This window comes from Gopherus evgoodei, chromosome 1 (genome assembly GCF_007399415.2).
Source record: "Gopherus evgoodei ecotype Sinaloan lineage chromosome 1, rGopEvg1_v1.p, whole genome shotgun sequence".
Taxonomy (NCBI): Eukaryota; Metazoa; Chordata; order Testudines; family Testudinidae; genus Gopherus; species Gopherus evgoodei.
In genome coordinates, this window is record NC_044322.1 from 280,421,270 (window position 1) to 280,444,499 (window position 23,230).

General features: G+C 43.1%; 2 protein-coding genes across 2 annotated transcripts in view; both read right to left on the minus strand.

The window, feature by feature from the left end:
- NEDD1 (NEDD1 gamma-tubulin ring complex targeting factor) overlaps positions 1-1,820 on the minus strand; it is a 62,342-nt gene extending 60,522 nt beyond the window's left edge. The window contains exon 1 of the mRNA XM_030549395.1: positions 1,740-1,820. The gene's annotated coding sequence lies outside the window, so the exon portion shown is untranslated. The remainder of the gene's footprint in view (positions 1-1,739) is intronic.
- A 15,034-nt stretch (positions 1,821-16,854) lies between these two features.
- Positions 16,855-23,230, minus strand: part of CFAP54 (cilia and flagella associated protein 54) — a 226,138-nt gene continuing 219,762 nt past the window's right edge. Inside the window, 1 exon segment of the mRNA XM_030548506.1 lies at positions 16,855-18,076. Coding sequence (XP_030404366.1) covers positions 17,957-18,076 — 120 coding nt within the window. The 3' untranslated portion in view covers positions 16,855-17,956.

The following is a 23,230-nucleotide window of genomic DNA, read 5'->3' on the forward strand; positions in this document are numbered from 1 at the left end:
CTTCATTCTGAACCATGAGTATTTTCAGAGACCTATTTTGAGAAACAGCAGATGGAGCTATTCAGGCTAAAATAAATTAATTGTTCCAGCAAGGATTAGAAGTTTGAACTGTAAACACTCCAGTGCCTCCCCCATCCCAGATCACAAACATATGGGAGAAAATCTTAATCTGTGGTTTTAGTGACACAGATCATTCAAAAGAATTTGAAGTTTCTAATTTACTGTCACTACCAATGCTGTTTGGTTTGTACTACATTCAACTTCCCCAATAAAAACAGACTACTTGGTTTCACTTTTGTTTATAATCAGTTTCCTTTTCAGCAACTTATGCAATAGCATTTCCTTTTTTGATTTTTTATAGAAATGATCTTTGGTTGTTATGCCTAAACAAACTGATAAAATAATTTGAACCAAGTTAAAGTAAGAAAATCCATATGTGCAAAATATGGAGAAAAAAAAAGTTAGACATAAGACTCAAGGCCTATGACACTTGTATTCATTTAAGAGTCTATGGCACAAGAAACTTGCAACAGACATACTCTGCCAACTTAAAATTTTCCCTTTAGTTTTAACAGAGTTTCATATCCTTTTCCCCTGATTAGCCTAAACTTGTATATGTGTAATGGAGTGCTGCTGTGCGTTGTTTAACAGCTGCTGGATTTCACCCAACAGGGGGCTGCGCTTCATCATAAGAGAGGGAGAGTGGCGGTCTTTTTAATACTAGAAATTGTGTATATCTGTTAAGCATGCAAACTGCCATTTGGTCTTTCTAGATGGAAGATGCTATAAAAGCAACTTATTATTCCTGTCAGTCAACGGAGATCTCAATACTTTTTGTTGTAAATGGAACAATACTTCCACAATTTGATAATCAGTATGCGCTTTCCTTCAGTTATCCCTGCCACGGCAATATTCCCTCTTGAGTGTTACCTATTAGATCAAGTTCCTCTTCTAATGTTTACTAGTGATGTGCCCATCTGGAACACCAGAACCAAACTCTCACAATCTAAGGGTAGGTCAATGCTAAAGCACCACAGCAGCTGTGCTGCTATAGCACCATAGTGGTGTAGATTCTTCCTGCATCCCAGGGAAGGATTTCTCCCTCAGCGCAGCAGTCGCTAGGTCCATGGCAGAATTCTTCCATTAACCTAGCTGAGTCTACATCAGGAGTTAGGTAAGTAGGTTGACATCATTTTTAGCTGTAGATCAGGCCTAAATCTCAACCCAGTCGGCTCCGGCCTTTCACCAGCTTTACACAACGTTAAGCCGAGTTAATGCTGAACGGTGCCAGTTTTCAAAGGCTGCAAACCCCCCCCCCGCCGTGACATTTCAGCGACGCCCCCTGCGTGCAAGTCTCGCCGCCCTCGCCAGGCCTGAGGCTAGTTTCACCCGGACCACGCCGCGCGCCGCTCTGCGACCGGGGGGTTTCAGGGTTAAACAAGGCTGCAGCCCCCCCCGCCCGGCTCCACATGGGGCGGCCTCCGGGCTACCTGGAACTTCGTTCGTGCTCCCCCGCCCCCCGGGGCTTTCACCTGCCAGCGAACCGATGGCCACTGCGGACCGCAGAGGGGAGGGAGCCGCTGCCCAGGTAACAGGCACCTGGCCCGAGCGCTCAGACCCTGCCCCGCGGCCCTCTCCGATTGGCTGGGGCACCCCAACTCAGAGTCCTCTACACGGTCCGACTCATGGTTCCAGCCAATGAGCGCTGCTAGCGGCAGCGGGCCCCGCGAGACACTTACCGGCAGGCGCCCGCCCACCCCTTTCCCCCAGGCGCGGAGCGGCGACGGCGGAGTTTCCGCGCCTCTTGCAACTTAGCAGACCGTCCCAACAGCCACCGCGAGCCCCCTCTCCGCCCCTCTCCGACTCCGTGTACGGCGGCCCAGAGAGGGCAAAAGGAGTAGAGTGCGTTCGCCTGCCCTTAGCGCTCCGGCAGCGGGGCGGCGCCTGGCGGGATGCAGTGTAGTAAACTGCTCCGCGTAGTAATGTGCTACCGGTAGCAGTTACTGCTACGTATAGATTGTAAGAAACTGCTATGCTAGTAAACTTATACCGGATTTAGCAAGTGCCTGCAGGTAGCACTTTCTTGCACTTTGATATATGTGAAATTGCTACCAGTAGAAAAGTGCTCCCTGTAGCAGTTATTGATTGGTAGCGATCAGGGGTCGGCAACCTTTCAGAAGTGCTGTGGCGAGTCTTCATTTATTCACTCTAATTTAAGGTCTCACATGCCAGTAAAAAAATGTAATGTTTTTAGAAGGTCTCTTTCTATAAGTCTATAATTTATAACTAAACTATTGTTGTATATAAGGTTTCCAAATGTTTAAGAAGCTTCATTTAAAACTAAATTAAAATGCAGAGCCCCCGGACCGGTGGCCAGGACCCGGACAGTGTGAGTGCCACTGAAAAATCAGCTCAAGTGCTGCCTTCAGCACCCGTGCCACAGGTTGCCTACCCCAGTATAGATTGTAGGAAACAGCTTTTGTAAAAAGATGCTGCTTGATTTTTACATCCTTGAAAACTGTTACTACCTTTTTTTCTCTTCTCTGGACTTTTTCCAATTTGTCCACATCTTTCCTGAAATGCAGTGCCCAGAACTGGACACAATAGTCCATCTGAGGCCTAATCAATGCAGAATAGAGCAGATATCACAAAGTGATGGTCTGTTTTTTTGCAGCAGTGTTACACTCATATTCAGCTTGTGGTCCACTAGGACCCCTAGATCCCTTTCCACAGTACTCCTTCCTAGGTTATCATTCACAAACTTTGTAAGTGTACTCTCTATGCTATTATCTCAATCATTGATTAAGATTTTGAATAGAAACATATCCAGAACTGATCCTTGGAGAACCGTGCCCTTTCAGCATGACTCAGCCCTCTCTGCCTGTGAATCACTGATAACCACTGTCAGAACTGTTTTCCAACTAGTTTTGCACCCATTTTAGCTCCATCTAGGTTGCATTTCCATAGTTTGTTTATAAGAAAGTCATGGGAGACAGTATCAAAAGTCTTACTAAAGGCATGATAGACCATGTCGACCACTTCCCCCAATCCACAAGGCTTGTTACATTGTTAAACAAAACTATCAGGTTGGTTTTACATGTGAGGCTGCTTGAATTAGCTACATCAGATGGCCTTTTTTAGCAAAGTAGGACCTGTTGCTGCTGCAGGTAGCACAGTCCTACAGATAGCATTTTCACACAGATATATGTGAAAGAAATTGCTACCTGTAACACTGCTGTCTGATTAAGCTAATTCCTACAGATAGCAGTGTTTCACACCAGAGGGATGTGAGACTGCTATCTCTAGCAATTTGCAACCTGTAGATTCCTGGAGTAATCTTTATGTGTTTGTGCATTTCTTCAATAAGCCACTAACGTTGTCTGGTCTCATCCAACAGAGCACATTTGAAATACAGAGACATGGTCCATATTTGTAGCCTCAGATACAAACGTTACATGCACACAGATTGGATAAATACAGTCAATAGGTCTTAAGTTTTGCAATGATACCCCACATCAGCCTCTTGCATAAAGTACATATTAGCTATGTCATATCCATATAATAAGCATATTTTCATAAAGAATATATAGAGTATAATGTCACACCCCACATGCATGTTTGCTGATCTGCAAATTGTAAAGGAGAATGCACCTTTGGGTTGAAATGCTCATGACAATAGGCAGAGCCATGCAAGCTTGATAATTCTGTGTGAGATGGCAGACAGTGAGGAGAGTCAGGCAGGTTTGTAGGTTTAGAAAAAAAAGTTGTAAACATTATACATTTATGTATGGGATACATATAAAATTAGTGGATGGTTAACAATGCATTATAGGAAGTTGGATCCCATGGCCTCAACCACCCCATCTGACCTGTTTGGTACCCAGCATACACTGCCAAACCAAAGCTTCCCAAAATACAGTGGTGCTTCTGGTGAGTACCCTGACTGCTGAGACAAGGAGTCGAGGAGGCATGCACACAAGTGACATAGTAATCGTAGTGACTCTGTGCTGACATAACTTGAGTTAACTCACACTTAAAGTGTAGATATGGCCTTAGGTGCACGAAATGTTTGGGAGAGGTAATAGGAACAGTATGAGGGTAGACTAAGATTCATTCAGGTGTTTAGCCTCAAGGCATTGGAACTGGCCTTACTGCACCCTACAGGCTCAGGAACAAAGAGGCACATAGAAAAATCATTTATTTATTAAAATGTCTTGACTCGAGGGTGTATAACTCATGATTTTAGAATTCTTGTGGTTGTAAAGGTATCTTGGGGTTGTAGATGTGTGTTCATTATATTTTGAAAGGCAAAACTATGAATGGGTTGAACAAAGAATTAGCTCAGTCCCTCAGGATAAGTACATTGGCTGTTAGCCAAGATAATCACGGATGCAGGCCCACACATTGCATGTCCCTAAACCGTCCTTCAACTGGCAGATGCTGGGAGTGGACAATGGGATGGTTCACTGAGTCACTGCCTGGTCTGACTGTTCCCTTAGAACAGTGGTTTCCCCAGGAATTGAAATTGGGGGGAGGGTGTTCGAATTTACAGTGGCGAGGGGTGTCAGGGCCAATGAGGGGTGAGTGTGAGGGTGAAGATGGGCTGTATGGCACCATAGTAAAAACTGAAATGTTTCATGGCCATTTTATTAGATTTAACTCATGTTTTAAAATCATCACACAAATTAAAGTTGGTTACTCAAGCCTTCTATGAAGCACTACGTCTACATCCTTCTTGGTTACTTGTTATAATTTTGCACAACTCTGTTAATGAACTTCTTGAATGCAATGTGTTCATCTTTGGTGGCTTTTCATGTGTGCAGTACTTCCATTCCTTCAACTGATATGCTCATTAGTTCATTCACATGATCAGGCAGAAGGCAACTTCTTTCAGAACACAAAATTCTATTCAATGATGAAAAAGAACACTCAACTGTAGCTGTTGTGACTGGGAGTCGCAAGAGATGAATTCCTACTTCTTTCATCCCAGGAAAGATAACACAAAGATCGGGTCAAGCCACTAGTGATGATAAAAAAGAAGTTGAAGTCAAATCTTCATTCATTTATCGCATGATATTTCACTCTGTGTTCAAATTCTCTATTCTGTCCTGATCACATGGCAGCCTCATTGCTGGTAGTGCCTCCTTACTCCACTCAACTGTCGGTGTTTTATAGGACAGCCATCTGTAAAAGCTACATAGAGGTTGAGTAGAATCTAGAAGTCACTGTTGTAGATTTTTAAGAATCAAGTCTGTGTACTTTTTCAGTTGTCTTAACAAACACTACTTGTCTTCTTCACTTAAGGATTCAATATAAATGTCTTCACTGGTGAACTTCTGGACTGAAGTCTTTGCTTCTTCCAGTACTTTTTCAATGGATAGCTCTCTGATTGAGCCAAATGTAGCTTCTATTGCTGGACAAAGATCTACTACTATTATAGCAGATGCCTGGATGGCATTGTTTAATGACCCAAGTGGTTTCAACAGTAGACTTACGAAAGAGAGAATGGCAATAATCTTCTCTGAACCTAGTAGCAAAAGTAATCCACCAGCCTCACTACTTAGATCCATCTCATCTTGGAAGATACTTTCCAAAGCCAGTAACAATGGCTGGAGTAATTTCAAGACAACAGCCAAGGATCGCTCATGAGAAAGTCATCAGGTTTTCCCAGGTTGGACTAATCTGAACTTCAGTCCCAGTGTATCTTCTATATTTTTCAAGATATTCAGTCTTTTTGGACTCTTGCTGAAAAAAGAATATAATGAAGACATTAAATTTATAGCTTTTTAAAATGTCTTTTGAAGATTCTGCAGCTCGTACTAGTGCTAGTTGGAATAGATGGCCTCTACAGTGTGTATAGGAGAGATTAGGGTTACACTTTTCTCTGAGCACAGCTTGTACTCCATCATGTCTTCCAGAGAAGTTTGCAGCTCCATCAAATGCACAAGCAGCCATCTGTTTGCGGTCTAATTGACAAGCATTTAACTCTTCTAAGATGCGGGTTGTCACAGATGCAGCCTATGTGTCTTCTATAAACTTGAACATCTAGAAATGCATCTCCTGGCATACCTCTGACATCAGGATAACGTACACAATGACTTAATACTTGACAGCCATTTGCATCGGTGCATTCATCAGCCATGTATGCAAATTTTTTAAATGTGGTGAGAGAGTTCTTCACTTTTTCAACTGTTGAGTCTTTCACTGTTGCACCACACACTTCTAGCCAGTCAGTTGAGTTTCTTGCAGAAAGATAGTGAGCATTTGCTGGTCTTGTTCAGAACCAGTGTTCAACTTCAGGATGAACAAGTGACAATGCATTTAACATTGGCCTCCAGTTTGTAGTGTGTGGTATCTCTTGCTTAAATAGAAATTAGGATGCTACAGCCATGTTTGTTCACATGAACTGTGTTGTGTCTCCAGCATTCTTAACAGCCTCATTAAGTACTTCTAAAATTGGCTTTGAAAGTGGGCTTATAAGGCTTTCTGCATGTTGATGCACTCAAGAGGCCTGGTGTTTTGCAGCCTTTCCACATAGTTTGTCAGCATTGGCTTTGCTGATTGGTCTGACAAATCAAACTCCTCCACTTTTACCAATTATAGCATTGGGAAGCTTTCCTTCTTCATAAATTTTTTTGCAAGAGGTGCATCAGTAGCCATCTTTTGTAACTTCAATAAATGGGAACACTTTGACAAACATCGGGAACTGCCTTTAGGTTTTGGAGACACTGTTTCTTTAGTAGGTAGTTGTATTTGTGCTTTGGGCTGGTCGGATGTTGATATACCACTTGAACCTTCAGATGACATGTTCATATATTCTAGGTTCTTGATGTGTTCTTCAGCATGGTTAGTTTTTGAGGCCTTTGAGTGGAAAAATTGTTGTATTTTTTTTGTTATTTAATCCTTCACATAACACAAGAACTAGCAGTCACTCAATGAAATTAATAGGCAGCAGGTTTTAAAAAAAACAAAAGGAAGTACTTCTTCACACAATATAAAGTTAACCCATGGAACTCTTTGCCAGGGGATGCTGTGAAGACCAAAACTATAACAGGATTAAAAAAAGAACTAGATAAATTCCTGGAGAATAGGTCCATCAGTGGCTATTAGCCAGAATGGGAAGGGATGCAACACCATGCTCGGAGTGTCCCTAGCCTGTTTTTCAGAAGCTGGGAATGGGCAACGGGATGGATCATTACCTGTTCTGTTAATTCCCTCTGAAGCACCTGACCTTGACCACTGTTGGAAGACAGGATACTGGGCTACGTGGACCATTGGTCTGACCTAGTATGACCATTCTTATGTAAAAACTAAATTATAATAATAAAAATGTTCAGTACAGAAACTCCCCAACATAATGACCTCTCAAGATAGCAACAATGTGAGATAACAACCTTGGCAAATAATGCATTTTAAAAATCTTGGCTACTAGGAAACATATTTATATAAGTTTCCATTCCCAGTCACAAATCTAGCATTCTGGAGCAAAGTCACTAAAATATAGTCCAACAAACAAATGTTTATTTAACATGCCCCTCACTTTTCCCTCCACTGCACCCCACTCATTGGTGTTGTCCTTGGTCAGTGAAGACTCAGAGTTCAGAGGTGCTTTCACACAAGTACACCTCCCAGGTCGGGGGCAAGAAGGCACCTTGCTCATTCCTCCAGCTGCTCACTGTTTGCTCTGGCCACTGCTGTTTGTTATGCCACCGTTCACTCCACCACTCTCTTGCCAATGGCCCTGCGCAGTCAACTTCTGCTGCCACTTGCCACTGTGACCTCTGCGAGTTGGTCTCTTGAGGTTCCACCAGCTCTCAGTGATTTCAGCTGAGCTCTCAGTGAGGGAACGTCAAGAGACCAACAGTCTGGGCTATCTCTTCCACAGAAACACTGTCCCCACAGCAGGACTAAGCACTTAGACCTGATTATCAGTGATTTCAGCTGCAGTGGTCACTTAACAGAACAAAAGACTATCTATGGAGCCTAAACAGCTGTCTTTAAACAGTGGACAGGGACAGGTCCCCACCCTCTCTCTTGATGCCCTCAGTCAGCACAGGCTAAGTACAGTTCTACTGCCCTTTACTCATTCAATAAGAACAACATTTCATTCTCACCCCTTCCCCACCCCTGGATTCAAGTGATTTGTTATCCAACCCCAGCCAAAATCTATCACTTGGGCAACAGAGCTGTTCACTGGCTACCTAAGTAGATCAGGTGTGAATGTAAATACAATCTGGTCCTGAAGCCTTTCCCCCCTGCCCTAGCTCATCATTAACTGTCAGGGAGAGCTTATTTAGACTTTGCTTACAAATCATCATTTGAAATTATTAGGTAGGCCAACATCATCGAAATGAATGCACTGACATTGTCATAAAACACAACAGCTGTATAACGAAGCTAGTCTATGTTAATACTTTTCAAATCTATTATACTTTTTCAGTTACACGTATTTTATCATACACTGTATATGCTTTTAAAGTGTGTAGTAATGTTTCAATATCAATTCAAATTTCCAAACAGTCATTAAATTGGCATGTAACTAGTTCACAAAACTGGCCGGGGTGTTGGGGAAATTCGGGGCTTGGGGGTGTAGGGAAATCACTACCTTAGAAGCATGTGGTACTGGCCACTGTCACAAGACAGGATACTAGATTAGGCGGACTATTGGTCTGACCCACGATGGCAGTTCTAATTTTCTGCAAAAATTACAATACATTTTTTTGCAGAGAGAAAGACATTATGAGAGATACTATACTGCCTTCATTGAATATTTGAGAATCAAGTTGTACACTATGGCATACGGAAAAACACTAAGGGCTAGACTGAGAGACAAAAATACAGTTGCAAAAATGCAATCCCCATTGGTGGATTGACTCAAAACAAAGTTTTGACACTAGGCCAGAAATTCAGTCAGATGATCCAACAGAATAAACATCTGCTCTAAAAATGAGAAGAAAAAATTAGACTAAAAAATTCAGGAAATTCAGGGAATCCCAGCAGCAGATAAGACAACTTGGGAAACTGCTGGGAGACTCTATGCAATCAGATACAGTGATAAGGAATTATTTGTTTCTGTGGCGATATATGTAAAATGTTTCACTGAATTAAGTCTCAGAGATTATCTACACTGGCAAGTTAAAGTGCCCTAACTTGCTGGCTCAGGGGTGTGAAAAATCATGCCCTACCCTGCCCCCAAGCACAGCAAATTTGAGCGCTTTAAAGTACTAGTGTGGCTTGGCTCCCAGTGCTTGGAGCTAATCCCCTCATCGAGGTGGATTACCAGGAGCACTGGCATCTGCAGCAGCACTTTGAACTCTGTAGTGTAGACATAGCCTCAGTAGGTTAGCTCAGACAAAGAGGAGCTGCATTGACTAGGCATTGGGATGCCTGTGCCTTTAAGACCCCAGCCCTGGGAAGACGATGCTAAGAGGTGCTGTCTGTGAGAGAGGAAATAAAAAAGCCCCTTTGCCCCCCACCATTTTTGCAAACACTGATGTCTCAGTTCCACTGGGGTAACTGTTATCCCCTGTGCCCCTGCCTATGCCAGGTTTTGCTCTCTGGCACCCTCTGCCAGCGCCTGACCCCGAGCTTAACTCCTGCTCCTCTCCCCTGGCACTGATTTTGCCCTTTAGCCCCTCTCCTAATCCTGCCTTCAGCTGCTTGACCCCCCGACCAGTAAATTTCCATTCCCTGCTCAGACCCTGGCCATTCCCCTGCTCCGATTTGCCCCCTTTGCCCCTTTTTAACCCCTGGAAATAGCAGTCAACAGAATTTTATGGCTAATAAGGGCAGGCTGAAGGGCAGCATGCTCAGTACACCGTAAGTAGCACATTACTACACAGAGCAATTTACTACACCAGCTCCAGTGTAAGGGGCAGGGAAATGGGGGAGTCGCATAAGCTGTGGGGGCTCCGGGCCCTGCCACTCCGGGCCCTAATTCCTGCCTATGCATAGGTGTGCACCGACAGACAGACACGCATGGACAGGTGGACAGACCCGAGTGCAGACAGACACACGGACAGATATGGGGTGCAGACAGGCAGGGACAGTCAAGGTCATATGTGCAGACAGACAGGCAGACATGCCCAGACAGATGGACAGACACGTGTGCAGCAAGCAGACATGCATGGACAGGTGGACAGACCCAGGTGCAGACAGACACACAGACAGATATGGGGTGCAGACAGGCAGGGACAGACAAGGTCATATGTGCAGACAGGCAGACATGCCCAGACAGATGGACAGACACGTGTGCAGCAAGCAGACATGCATGGACAGGTGGACAAACGTGTGCAGACAGACATGCACACACAGATGCAGCTGGTCTGGTCTGCCTGCTTCCCATGTGGCCTGCACATACACAGCCTGGCCGGTCTTGCGGCCGGGTGACAGCGAGTGTTAACACTAGTCCTGCCCTGTCCCAGCTGGATCCCGGGAGGATGGTGCTCGAAGGGCATAGGAAGAGACGTGCACTAAGCTGCAGGTGCCAGTGTGCCAGGGTGGAGCAGTGAAGTACTTATTGATAGTTTCAATCATTCGTGCATACATGTGTAATGGGAATGAGCTTAGCCCGTGGCCAAAACATTGAGGAAATTTGGATCTAGATCCAGAAGGACTGGCCTGTATCATCATAATGGGTCAAAGCCTAATCCTGTCTCTTGCATGTGCCAGTGCCCATTCTTCATTATATTTGTACACCACCTAGCACAGTGGGGCTTCTGATCATGACTGGCTTCTAAGTGCTGCTGTAAATAAAACCAACGCCAACTTGGAGAAGGTTCAGCTCTTGCATTGAACTTTTCAGCTTAGGGCATGGTTTAATTTATTTATAGGACTACAACTTTCTAACCCTGGTCCCCATTTATTTTTAATAATCAATCATGCAACAGCATTTCTTGGCATGTATACTCTGACTGTGAATATGAGTTGTTACTCCAGCTTCTTTGAGCTTTACAACAAGATAAACATTGTTTGATCTGTTAAAGCGACAACCATCAGTTCCTCACAGCCAGTGTTGGTGTTTCACATTGTCTTTGCTCTCTCGCTCTAAGTGGTATATTCTTTAATAAAGACTATTACTAACGGGCTATTAAACACAAAAACAGCAAAAAAAAAATGGTACAGTGCAGATTCCTTCAGCCCCTAGCTTCCTCGGTATTGTCCTTGCTTCCTAATGAGTCTTTCCCTTATAAATGATCTCAGAGTTGTTAGGTATAAAATGCTCATGTCAACTCCATTGTTGATGAAATGTTAATTTGTCTGGTTCACTTCATTTGTCCTGGTCTATGTAAGTGAACTAAGGTCAAGAAAAAAACAAAATCATGTTACCATTATACAAAATGCCATTACTTTTCATTTTCCTGACAGCCTTTAGCATTGTGTCTTTATTCCTTACATTCATCATCATCACACAATCATTGTTCATGTTTTATCTCCTGTACCAATAGCTTTTCTCAAGGGACTCCTGTAGCATTAGTCAGAACTCTTTTTCTTCTTGTTGGCTTAAAGCGTCTGAGTCTCCTATCACATGTGTGTAAATTAGTATCTCCTTTAAAGTCAATGAAGTTACACAGATGTAAAAGCCGTGTGAAAGGAGAATCAGGCTCATGAGCTATGACAGAAATTTCTCCAAGTCTCTCTCCCCACAAAGAGTCAGGTTCTGTCTCATTTACAGGGATTTCAAAAAGCCCTAGGCAGTCCAATAATAAATATCTCTACCTTTTTGTCTTAATTTGCTTCTCAACTGTTTTATTTATATCTTTGCTGTACTCCTATTGTCTACTACACAGAATGCAAAGCCTTTATTTTCCTTAGCTATTGCCTGAGGCTTTTTTTATTTTAGTTTCTCACTCAGGGATTTAACCAGTTTTATACTGCTGTGCATCCTACAAGACAGGTTTTCCACTTTGCTTCCAAGAGATGCTGTGATAAATGAAGGGGGGTAGCTCCCTTTTATGGACACCCAGCCAGCCAGTTAGCTACAAAATCCCTCTTGATAGCTGTTCTCTACTTGCTTTACCTGTAAAGGGTTAAACAGTCTGACTGCATGCATTGGTAAAAGGAAGTGAGTGGGCACCTGGCCAAAAAGCCAATGGGAAGGCTAGAACTTTTAAAAATTGAAACAAGATTCCCCTTTTGTCTGTCTGTTGTTCTCCGGAGAAAGGAGACATAGAGCAGCAATGCTCTAAGAAGCTTGTGCCAGGTATGAAAAAAATCATCAAATCATACCTAGAAGCTCCTCAGTTTGAAACCCTGGATATGTAAGTATATCAAGAAATGTCTAGGAAGACGTGATTAGATTTATTTCTTTTATTTCTTATCAGCTTGTGGACTCCTCTGTGCTAACCTCCAATGCTTTTATTTTGCTTGTAATCATTAAGCTGGACCTCAAGAAAACCATTCTTGATGCTTATTATTATATTTGCTCTTTTTAAATCTAGCAATAGCCTAAGTTCCAAATGTATTTTCTTTCTTTTTGTTTTTAATAACATTTACCTTTTTTAAGACCAGGATTGGGTTTTTGTGTCCTAAGAGGTTGTGCATATTACAAACACTTATTTGAAATTCTCCATTTACACACACACACACACACACACACACACACACACACACACACACACAGAGTGGGATAGGTTTGCATCATTAGCACACGCAACCTGGGGAACTCCCGAGTTCCCGCTTTTGAACATACAGTTGGAGTGAAAGGGAGGACTCTCCCTACATTTACATGGATGCCCAGACTGTGGGGAGACACTCCCCTTATTTGCTCTAGTACGTGAGAGAGAAGGCAGTCCCACCCACTTGCACACACAGTGGCAGTGTGGAAGGAAGAGAAACAGGTGCTTCCCCATTTGCAACACACCTACATGAGAGCGGAGAGGAATGAAGCCCCTCCCCCACCATTTGTTGCACACTTGCCTAGTTCCCATGACCTGCCAAATTCTAGGCTGAGAAACTTTCCCAACTTTCCCAACTTTCCCCAGTTGGGTGGTCAGGAGTGGGCGGGGCAGGGAAAGCTGCGACTGGCTGGGCAGGCAAGGTGCCAGGCTGTGATTGGCTAGGCTCTGTCCCACTCTTCATAAGGGTGGCAAGCATTCGCTGGGTAAGTGTCTCTCAGCAGGTTAAACTAAAATCGGCAGTGAATTGTTTCCACAGATTAAAAAAAAAAGGACATCAGGGCTTGTCAAATGGCACCCAGACACACAAACCAAAAGCCAGACTTTCCAGGTGAAAACCAGATCGGTGGCAACCCTAACTCGTGCATTCCTGGAACACTGGACATTCCAGGACTTCTGGGAACAGTGTGAGCCTGTTCCTGCCAACGTGACCCCACTTACGCTAGCGTTACCTCGGATGCACAATGCACGTGAGGTCATGCTGCATGGGTGCAGAATGGCGCCCCCATGCTGCATGATGTTGCACACACTGTGCATGCAAGGTCACACTGCTTGTGGAGGGAGACACCAGCTCTAAGAGCGCACTGCTCTGTCCCCGCCAGTATGACCTTGCGTGCGAGGTGATGCCTGCAGGGGCACAGCAGCACCATTTTCAATGTGGCATCTCCTATTTGATACCCAACGAAATCACATCCAGTTTTGTCTGACTCCAGACATGGGACAAACCCTAGAAAAGCAGGACTGTCTGGTGTGGGGAACTATCGTGTATTTTAGGACAAGGATTGTGAAGTCAATCTGGAAAAATACTGGAATCCTTGTAATAGTCATATGACTGACTGAACTTTAGTTAACCTTGAATTGTGAAGTAAACAAAGCCATTAATGGTGCCCGTATGTCTGCTGCTTTGTGCATGCTATGCACGTGATATTTTTCTTGGTCCAATTAAATGGCCAGTATGTATGATGTTAGCACACATGATTAATGCTTATGTAACCAGATTTAACTATATAAGGGAGTAGTAGAAAAAATAAAGATCAGATCTGACTTGCTTGCAGCTGTGTTGACTGTGTGAATTTTCTTCGCTCCACATGAGATACCACAGTCTGGTTTAATACAAGTGGCCTGCCTAGTCTTATCCAGAGTCAGAAGTCCAGAACAGGAGCTGAAGGTCAGACCCAGGTTACTTGGATAAAAGCAAGGCAGGAGCAGGCCTGGGTTTGAGACAAGATCAGGGCAGGAACAAGGCAGGAGCAGGAACTATTGCAGCCACGGGCAAATTCTCTGAGCTGCTGCCAAACTTCTTCTGGGCTTAAGAGCTGGCCTGCTGACTCTTCTCGCCAATCAAGCTGTGTAATCAATCAGAAACCCCTCTTACAGGCCAACTGCACTTGTTAGGTTGTCTGGAGGCTTGCTCTGCTGAAGACCCTGATTCCTGACAGTCAGGAGGAGAAACATTCGATGCATGTTTTTTACCATTATAAACTGATTTCACAAATTTTGAAACAACTCTATGTTGAGCGGTGAGATTGGTTCAGTCACATTCTCACAATCAGCATATTATTGACTTTAGTCATGCATATGCTGTAATTGTATTGGAGTATTTTATTTCCTCACTATTGCCTCTCACAATAATAATGAATTTATCCTCACAAAACCCCTATGAGATAGGGAAGTATTATTAACCCCATTTTACAGATGGGCAATTGAGGCACAGAAATATTTTGGCCAAAATTTGGCCACTGTCCATTAATTGTTGGAGCCTCAATGTCTGGGTGTCCAAGTTGAGATGGGCAGGTTTTTCAGAGCTGTCATAGAAGTAACTAATTCTACCGCTGCACTGCAGGAGAAGGATGATCCTTGCAAGGATTGGACTCCCACTACAAAAGGCCTGGGGGATGCTGGTCCCATCAGTTAGTCTTCGAACTGTGGAATCAGACAAGACATGGTCACCTCCACCTGTAATATTTTAGGAGGACTGTGGGAGAGCATATTGCAGAGATTTGAGTAATGGTGCTAACAGAGACTTATCTGAGTCTAACAGACTGTAAACCCTAGTCTTCATTCAATGGTAGGGGACGAAAAACCCATTCGAATTCCTATGCTACAGAAAACAAGAAGCAATTTACTTTGCAATTAATTTTATGTTTTACTCTATGCAATTGTTGAAAACGTGTTTAAATATGAGCTTTCTTCATTACAAGTAGATTGTTAACTAAAGAATTTAATTATATGCTAAAGAAATATGTCATCTCCAATGCTACCTTCTGAGACCTTCAATGAATTCTTAATCCTGTGTTTATGTAAAATTTGCTGCTATGGATACAGTGATGTCAAAATTTCAGTATTACCATTTTACTGAAGTGCGAAGGAGAGATGGTAGGACAATATTCTTATTTCAACAAAAATATCTTTAAAAGCATAAAATATTTAAATATGAATGTGAAAAGAATTCTATTGAACATTTCTCTTTTTAAAATAAATGTAATAGTGGTGGCAGGGTCCAGATTGACAGCACTGAAGAGTTATCTTCTCTGTAATAAAAAACTTTTTACTTATACAGCACTTTTCATCTGATGGTCTCAAAGTGCCTTACAAATATTAATTAAGCCTCATGAAAACCCCCTGATATACTTCAAGGTGACCTTCAAAAAGAATTAAAAAAAGAAAAGAAAAAATGAGGTATGTGCCCTTTTTTGGTTTTTATGAAGGCTGGAAAGGTTTTTCCAAATATGCTGTTTTTCTACTTCTTTTATAAAAGAAATATGAGGAATGTAAATTTTTCATTTTCCCTGTAAGCGTTGGGGGTCTTCCTGGAGGATGGTGGAACTGTAGATGGAGCATTCTCAGCCTTTAATTGAAGGGGTAGTAGCTGTGAATCTTTTCTCCATTTTTAGTTAAATATGAGTTATAAGAGTTTTAAATAATCGCTCTAAAAATACATTCCCTAATTAGTTACTCAAGTTTCACTTTCTTGATTCCTCTGATGTGATAATCCTAGTAGTACTCCTCTTATCCATAGTGTTATAGGAAAAACATCGAAAACATCTGAATAATGTAAAAATAAACACCCCCCCCCCACACACATCTCTTATAATAAAAGCAACACATAACAAAAATACTTTCTGTCATCCTTTATATATAATAAAGCAAAAAGGAGCACAACTCTCTTTTTTCCTTTACCGATCACCTTTAAGAATCGTTATATCTATTTTATCATTTGGTTAACTGAGGCACAGAGATAAAGTGCCTCAGTGAAGTCCGTGAGAGTTTTGCCATTCAGTGGGGCCAGGATTTCACCATTAAGTGTTTACAGTCACACACAGAAGGTAGAACAGAACTCAGGATTTCTGACTCCCAGTCTCAAACTCTAATCAACCTGTACAACTCAGCTAATTCCCCCAGACTTCCCCCTGATCCTTTCTGTTAGTTGTATTGCTTCTTGCCTGAATTATTGTAGTTAATAATGGTTTTGAGGCAAAATGATCGTATAACTTGAGCAATGGCTAGGGACCAGAAACTCCCAAATTCTAATCTTGGATCTCACAGTGACTTACTATGTGGTCTTGGTCAAGCAACTTCATTTTTCTGTGTCTATCTCCCCCTTTGTAAAGTTGGGATAACAACACTTCCTTTCTCAGAGGAATGTTTTTATGATACTTTAGTTAGGGTGACCAGACGTCCCGATATTTACTTGTTTGTCCTGCGTCCCGATATTTTGCCCTCCGGCGCACAGGTGGAGGGGGCTCATGCCCCCCCTGCCCCAAATCCACCCCGGCTCCACCCCAACTCCACCCCTCCCTCCCCCATTGGATCCCTCCCCAAATCCCCACCCTGGCCTCGCCTCTTCCCCAAGCACGCCACATTCCTCCTCCTCACCCCTCCCTCCCAGGCTTGCGCTAATCAGCTGTTTGGCAGCGCAAGCACTGGAGGGAGGGGGGAGAAGCAGGGCGTGGCAGCCAGCTCAGGAGAGGTGGAGGCAGAGTGAAGGTGAGCTGGTGTGGAGGGGCAGGGCGTGGAGCTGCCAATAGGTGCTCAGTCCCCAGGAATTTTTCCTATGCTCTGGTGACTCTTGTTTCCCCTCCCCCCACTTCACCACTGGGTCTTGGGGGGGCGCGTTGTTGCTCTGCCGGCACCCCCCTAGTCCCGATATTTCATGTCTCTCATCTGGTCACCCTAACTTTAGTTAATGTTTGTCCAAATTTTCAAACAATAATACTACTTAGCATTTATACATATTTTCAATGTTATTTTGTTAAGCATTTTAGAATATTGTATGAAAGATACAATACCTTTGTACTATACTTTTGTAGCTTTTAAATTTGCCTGTTTACAGATTCTCTCTTCAGAATTATATGGCGATATCTAAATATACCGCTTTCAAACAAATCAGTTTCACTGTCAGCAGTATGTAAGAGTTTTTCTTCCTTTAACAAAGAGAGAGGAGTCTGAAATTGTAATTTAAAAGCAGTGAAATTGTGAAAGGAGTCCAGTGCAGTGGTTTCAGGTAGTTGTTTCTCAATGAAGCTCGTCAGTAGAAGCACCTGTGACTAACTGCAAAAGTAGTTAAATGTGTACGGGTAAAATTTAGCATATAATACATGTTTTATGGAAAAATCTATAGTTTATATTTGAATATTAGGAGGCTACGAGGCCTGCAGTATCTCAAGGGCAAACAGTCTTTTTGGCCTATTCACATTTTTTAATCAACATGAGGTTTTTGAAAAGGAGAAACCCCAGCAAAATACAAACTCACTTATTTAGGACTGAATAACTCACATTTTAAGTCTTTTTACTACAAAAAGTTCCTGTAAGAACATTAATTCCTGAAAAAGACATTTTTTGATTAAGAAACATAAGGAAGAAGGAAAGTTAACTTATTTAATAAAAAATAAAAGGTGACATTTTCCAAAATGTAACTAAAAGCTACATAAATCAATAGGGGCCAGATCTCGGTCCCATTAAAATCAATGGCAAAATTCCCACTGGCTTAAGTAGGAACACAATTTGACCTTTAAAACTGTGAAATTCAGTATTTGATTAAATTACTAGAGAATGAAAATTCAAGGGAGCAGAGATATAACCCAGCTGAAAAGGCTTCCTCCAGCTATCACACATCCATTAGCAGGATCAAACATTTTCTCCAAATTTTGTATTGACTGCAAAGTAACATCAAATGGGATCTGGCAAAGATAAAAACAATATTTCTTAAGTAAACAGCTCTTTAATATTACAGTAGGAATAAACTGAGACCTCCTAAATTGTCAAAAAACAGGATTCCCAACCACAATAGAAGAATAAATTGCAAATATGCACATAAATAAGTTTGAGCCCAAAATGACCTCTTCTTTCATAAAACCCCATGGAAACTGGTTAAGGGGGAGGAAACCTCAGCAAGATCCCTTCATAGACTTTCTCTTTGATCACTCTGTGCCCCTCAAACCTGGGGACTTTGGTATATCCACTGGATGCCAGGGCACCAGGACCATCTGCCCCAGTCATGTTTTTGTTCTGCTCTTGAACTCTGGTTCCTTCCTCCCACCACTCAGTAGTGTGGCTCCAATGGAGCCATGGTGCCAAGGAATCCCACTAGCTACAATTATTACCAATCATCCCCCCCCACCCCCCCCCACACACACACAATGAGAGGGCTCTAAAGCAGTGGTGGGCAACCTGTGGGCTGCAGGTTGCCCAGCACTACTCTAAAGGGAAAGAAAGAGTGTCCCAGGTTATAGTACAGTTCCAAGTTAATCTCAGTGGATCTTGTAAGAAGGTGATGCCAGTTCCCCTAGCCCTGACACCAATTAATGTGAGACCACCTGGTCTATATGAACTGGATCAGTTTTCAAGTTATTGTTTAATTGCATTCAGCCAAAAGGGATTTTATTTAGAAATCACTTTTGAAATGTAAAATGGACTTTCCTTAGCATTATTCTTTAAAATTTCACTGGGGCATCTGACAGTACTGAGTATATTATTTTTAAACAGATGATCCATCTTCTATTCTCAAAACCTGAACACTAATATACGCTAAAATGAATGAGTCAATGAAAATGGCCTTTTGTTCTAATTAACCAGTTAATTCAATGATGAAGCAAAAGTACAGGCAGATACTTCAACAAAAGAAAAAAAAGACAGGAAAATACAATGGGCTGCTAAGTGTGACAGGACAAGAAAGAGAATTTTAGAAGACTTTACGCAAAATTTTAAACTGATTTAATTCAATTAGCTCAGGAAAAGACAAAAAGGAGGCAAAAAAAACCAACTGTAAAAGGTTTCTTTAATGGACTAGATTTTCCCTGGCCCTGCTGTGAGGCGAGGGTGCACAAGAAGCCTCTTCTCCTGACATACCCCATACAAAGGCAAGAACAACTGCAGTCCCTGTGCTCAAAGTAAGGCAAGGAGTGTTTTGGCAACGCATCCTGGCTTCAGGGGACAGGTAGGGGTGGGGCTCAGTGATCACCAAAAGGGGAGCGTGCTCAGGGCCGGTGCTTCCATTTATTGCTCTGAAATATATTTTAAAGAGGAAGGTGCTGAGCATCCTTAACTTTCATTGGCTTCAGTGAGATTTGAAGATACTCAGCCCTTTGCAGGATCAGGCCCTAAATCCTTCCTTAACCAAATCTCCCATGGAAATTTTATGTGAGAGGATTTGGCCTGAAGCCTCTATTCAACATGTTGGTTTGAAAAGTCAATTGTTTTGCCTGTGGAAACATATGAGTTTGTTTTTGGCATAAAACTATATCAAATTAAAAGTTTAATGCCATTGTGTGACTATGAGGGAACTTGGCTGGACCTGCTTTGTATCTACAACCAGATTCACCACAATGAGAAGAAGTTCAGAAGAATTTTAAAACAGGCCCCACTGATACAGCCCACCAGGACTGTAAGGAAACTGGTATGGCTTCTCTTTCTATTCACCTGGCCCAGCTTCTACTTCCAGGGAAGATGTTTGGGCAGGATTGTTGGAAGTCTGATTTCTGCAGAAATAACTGCATTCAGATATGGGCCATGAACTGAGTAATGTGGAGGGATAGGGTCCTTTGGGAGGAGGAAGATTTATTTCTCAAAGGGGATATCTGGGTTGGTGGGAAGGTGATATGTACAAAAGGGTTTTGAGGAGCTCTGCATTTGTGCTGGTGAATGTTGATCAGCCAAGATGGGACTGCAGAACTCCCAGATACCATGGACCTTTTCCCCATTATTAGTTGGGCCAGGATCCATAAGAGTCAGTCCTTTGGACAATCTCACTCCTATAGGCAGGACTGCTCTATGAGTACCAGGGAGTACTGTATTTAGTAATGTGGCAGAGGAGATAATTTGATTGGGAAGGGGGAGTGGAGATCAGAGATCCACAGTTTAATTATTTATAAAGGGTGAATGAGGGGGATGCCTTGTGTATTCATCATTATGCTGTGGGCAGCTGTAGGGTAAAGGTATTTGGGGATTAGTGGAGGGGTCACTGGTTAGGATGGACTTTGACACTTACCCTAGGATTCTTACTTGAACACCTAGCTGCTGCCACTGCAGCACTTTCATGGCCACTTTAAGATAGTCGAGAAAGTTGAGTAATAGTGCCTCATACTGGAAAGCTTTCACGCTGATTGAAGAGGTTACTTATCCTGTGCAGTAACTGCAGATTCTCCACTTGTAGGCGCGGCAGCACACCCTGCACCAGGGATCAGAGATCTTCATCAGCAGTGCCTATCAGACTGCACATGCGCACCTCCCACTCTGCACTGTGAGCGGGCCTTATATATAGCGCTGTGCAGTCTGACCACTGCCAGTTCCATCTCTGCCACAGAACTTGTGTTTTTGGCTCCGAAGCAGAGGGCAGGAGGGTAGGTAGTGGAGCACACATAAGGACACATATCTCAAAGAACCTCAATTACTGCACAGGGTGAGTAATCTTCTTAGAGTGATGTCACTACAGGTGCTCCACTTATAGGTGACAAGAAAGCAGTGCCCCTGATTGGAAGGCTGGGGTTTAGAGTGACATTTACTGCTGATGATGAGACAGCATGTCCTAGGAGAGTGTTTGCTGTGGCATCATGCATAATAGCATAGTGACGGGAAAAAGTGTCTGTTGATGCCCATGTGGCAGTTTTGCAAATGTCAGCAATGGGGACATTATTGAGAAAAGCTATCCAGGTGGATAGTGGACATGTGGAATGTGCTCTAATTGCAGTAGGGGCTATCTATTGTGGAGTTTGTGAGAGGGGTCCCTGAAGAAGGACAAGGGTGGGGAGGTGGCAGGGAAGTATAGAAAGGGGATGGAGTATCCTTCCTTGACTATCTTTAAAACCCACTTGTCCAACATGATTAGTCCCCATGGTAGGAAAAATAGAGCTAGTCTGTCGCCAAACTGGTGGGATGTCAAAGAAGGTAGAAATGACTGGGAGACTTCTCAAGGCCTCGACCACACCTTCAAAATTGTTGCTTCGGTGGGTGTGCGTGAGAGGTAGCCCACTGAGGAGTGCTGTCTACGTTTGGAAGGAGATCTTTGTTTTCAGTGCTGGATGTCAAAAAAGTGCCATTGAGGAGTATACTGCAATGATCAGGATCATGGGGGGGGAAATGATACTTCCCCAGGCGTCTTTTCGGCACCTGATATGTAGATGCTGAAAGAATGGAGAGGAGTCTTTAAGGGAGTGCAGGGAATCATCTGTGTGCACTAAGAATACTCTTTGGCCCTCAAAGATAAGTCTTCCACAGAGGTTTGTACCTCCTTAGGAAAGCCCAAGAGGTGGAGCCATGAAGAATGCCTCACAACCACACCAGTTGCGATGGAGCGGGCAGCGGTATATGCAATCTAATGTGGCTTGTAGGTTTGTATGTGCTAGGAAGCATATCTCAGATATTAGAGTCTGAAATTGCTCCTTCTTGACCTCTGGAAGGTCACAACAGAGTTCCTCCAACTTCGAATAATTTAAGTACAGTAGAATCTGAGTTATGAATACCAGAGTTATGAACTGACCAGTCAACCATGCACCTCATTTGGAACGCAATCAGGCAGCCGCAGAGACCAAAAAAAAGGCAAATACAGTACAGTACGGTGTTAAACAAACTACTAAAAAAAAGGGAAAGCAGCATTTTTCTTCCGCATAGTAAAGTTTCAAAGCTGTATTAAGTTAATGTTCAGTTGTAAACTTTTGAAAGAACTATAATGTTTTGTTCAGAGTTACGAACGTCAGAATTATGAACAACCTCCATTCCTGAGGTGTTCATAACTCTGAGGTTCTACTGTCACTGTATTTAGCCATCAGAGCTCGTAGTACAAAATTCAAAATTGGAGCATGGCTGATGAACATGCCTTGCATTCAAATAAGTCTAAGCATTTCCAAACTCTGTCTGGATGGCTAGACCGGGATTGGTATTGACGGTCTTTCTCTTGCACCACACTGACTACCAGAGAATTAGGGGTAGGGTGCAAGAATAGAAATTCTGCATTTTTTGATGGAACATAGTATTTTTGTTGTCATGTTTGCAAGTCAGAGGGATGATGCATGCTGAGATCTGCCAGAGCACTTTCGTAGTGTCGAGAAAAGCCTCATTTATTGGTACTGCGATCTTGGAAGAAGAGGATGTGTTCAGACTAAGTAGCTTGTGCTGCTGGTCGCTGACTTCCTCCAATGGAATCTGAAGAGAGTCTGAAATCCTGTGGAATAACTCTTAAAAATATCTGAAGTTGTCAGCAGTTGTAGAAGGTGGAGGCATGATAGCCTCGTCCAGGGAAGAGGAAGAGAAATGTAATGTTGCTGTGGCTTCCTTCTTCTCTTCCTCCTCCTGTTCTTCCTCAGCCAGTGCTGGCAGAGGCTCAGCCTCCGGAAGGTGAGAGACCAACGAGGACACATCTAAGGAGAGGGGACTCAGGAATGTCAGATACCAGCAGGTTTTTAGGATATTTGAAGTCTTGTGAAGGCGGGAAAATCATCATTGGTTCCGATGCGCAACTCAATGCTGAAGGACGGATGTGCTCCCCTGAAGAGTCAGTAAATGGAGCAAGAGGCTTGGGCAGTCACAATGACTTGGGCAGTGCCAATTTGGCTGGTGCCAATGACTTTGCCAGTGCTGATGATTTTGCCAATGCTGACAGTTTCGATGGCCTGTCTTGGGCTCCAGAGTTGAGAGACAGTTTCTTCAATTTGGTAGGAGAGGTACTTGGACAAGCCCTGGAGCCATGTCCCCTGTCAGATGATATTGAGGCAACTGACCTCTCAGTGGATGGTGTTCTGGCAGACTGTGCCTCAAAGTGTGAGGAGGGAGCCCATTTCTTTTCATCCAAGCAAAAAGTGATGACTTTCTCTCCAAGGGACACAGGGAATGAGGATTGGCAG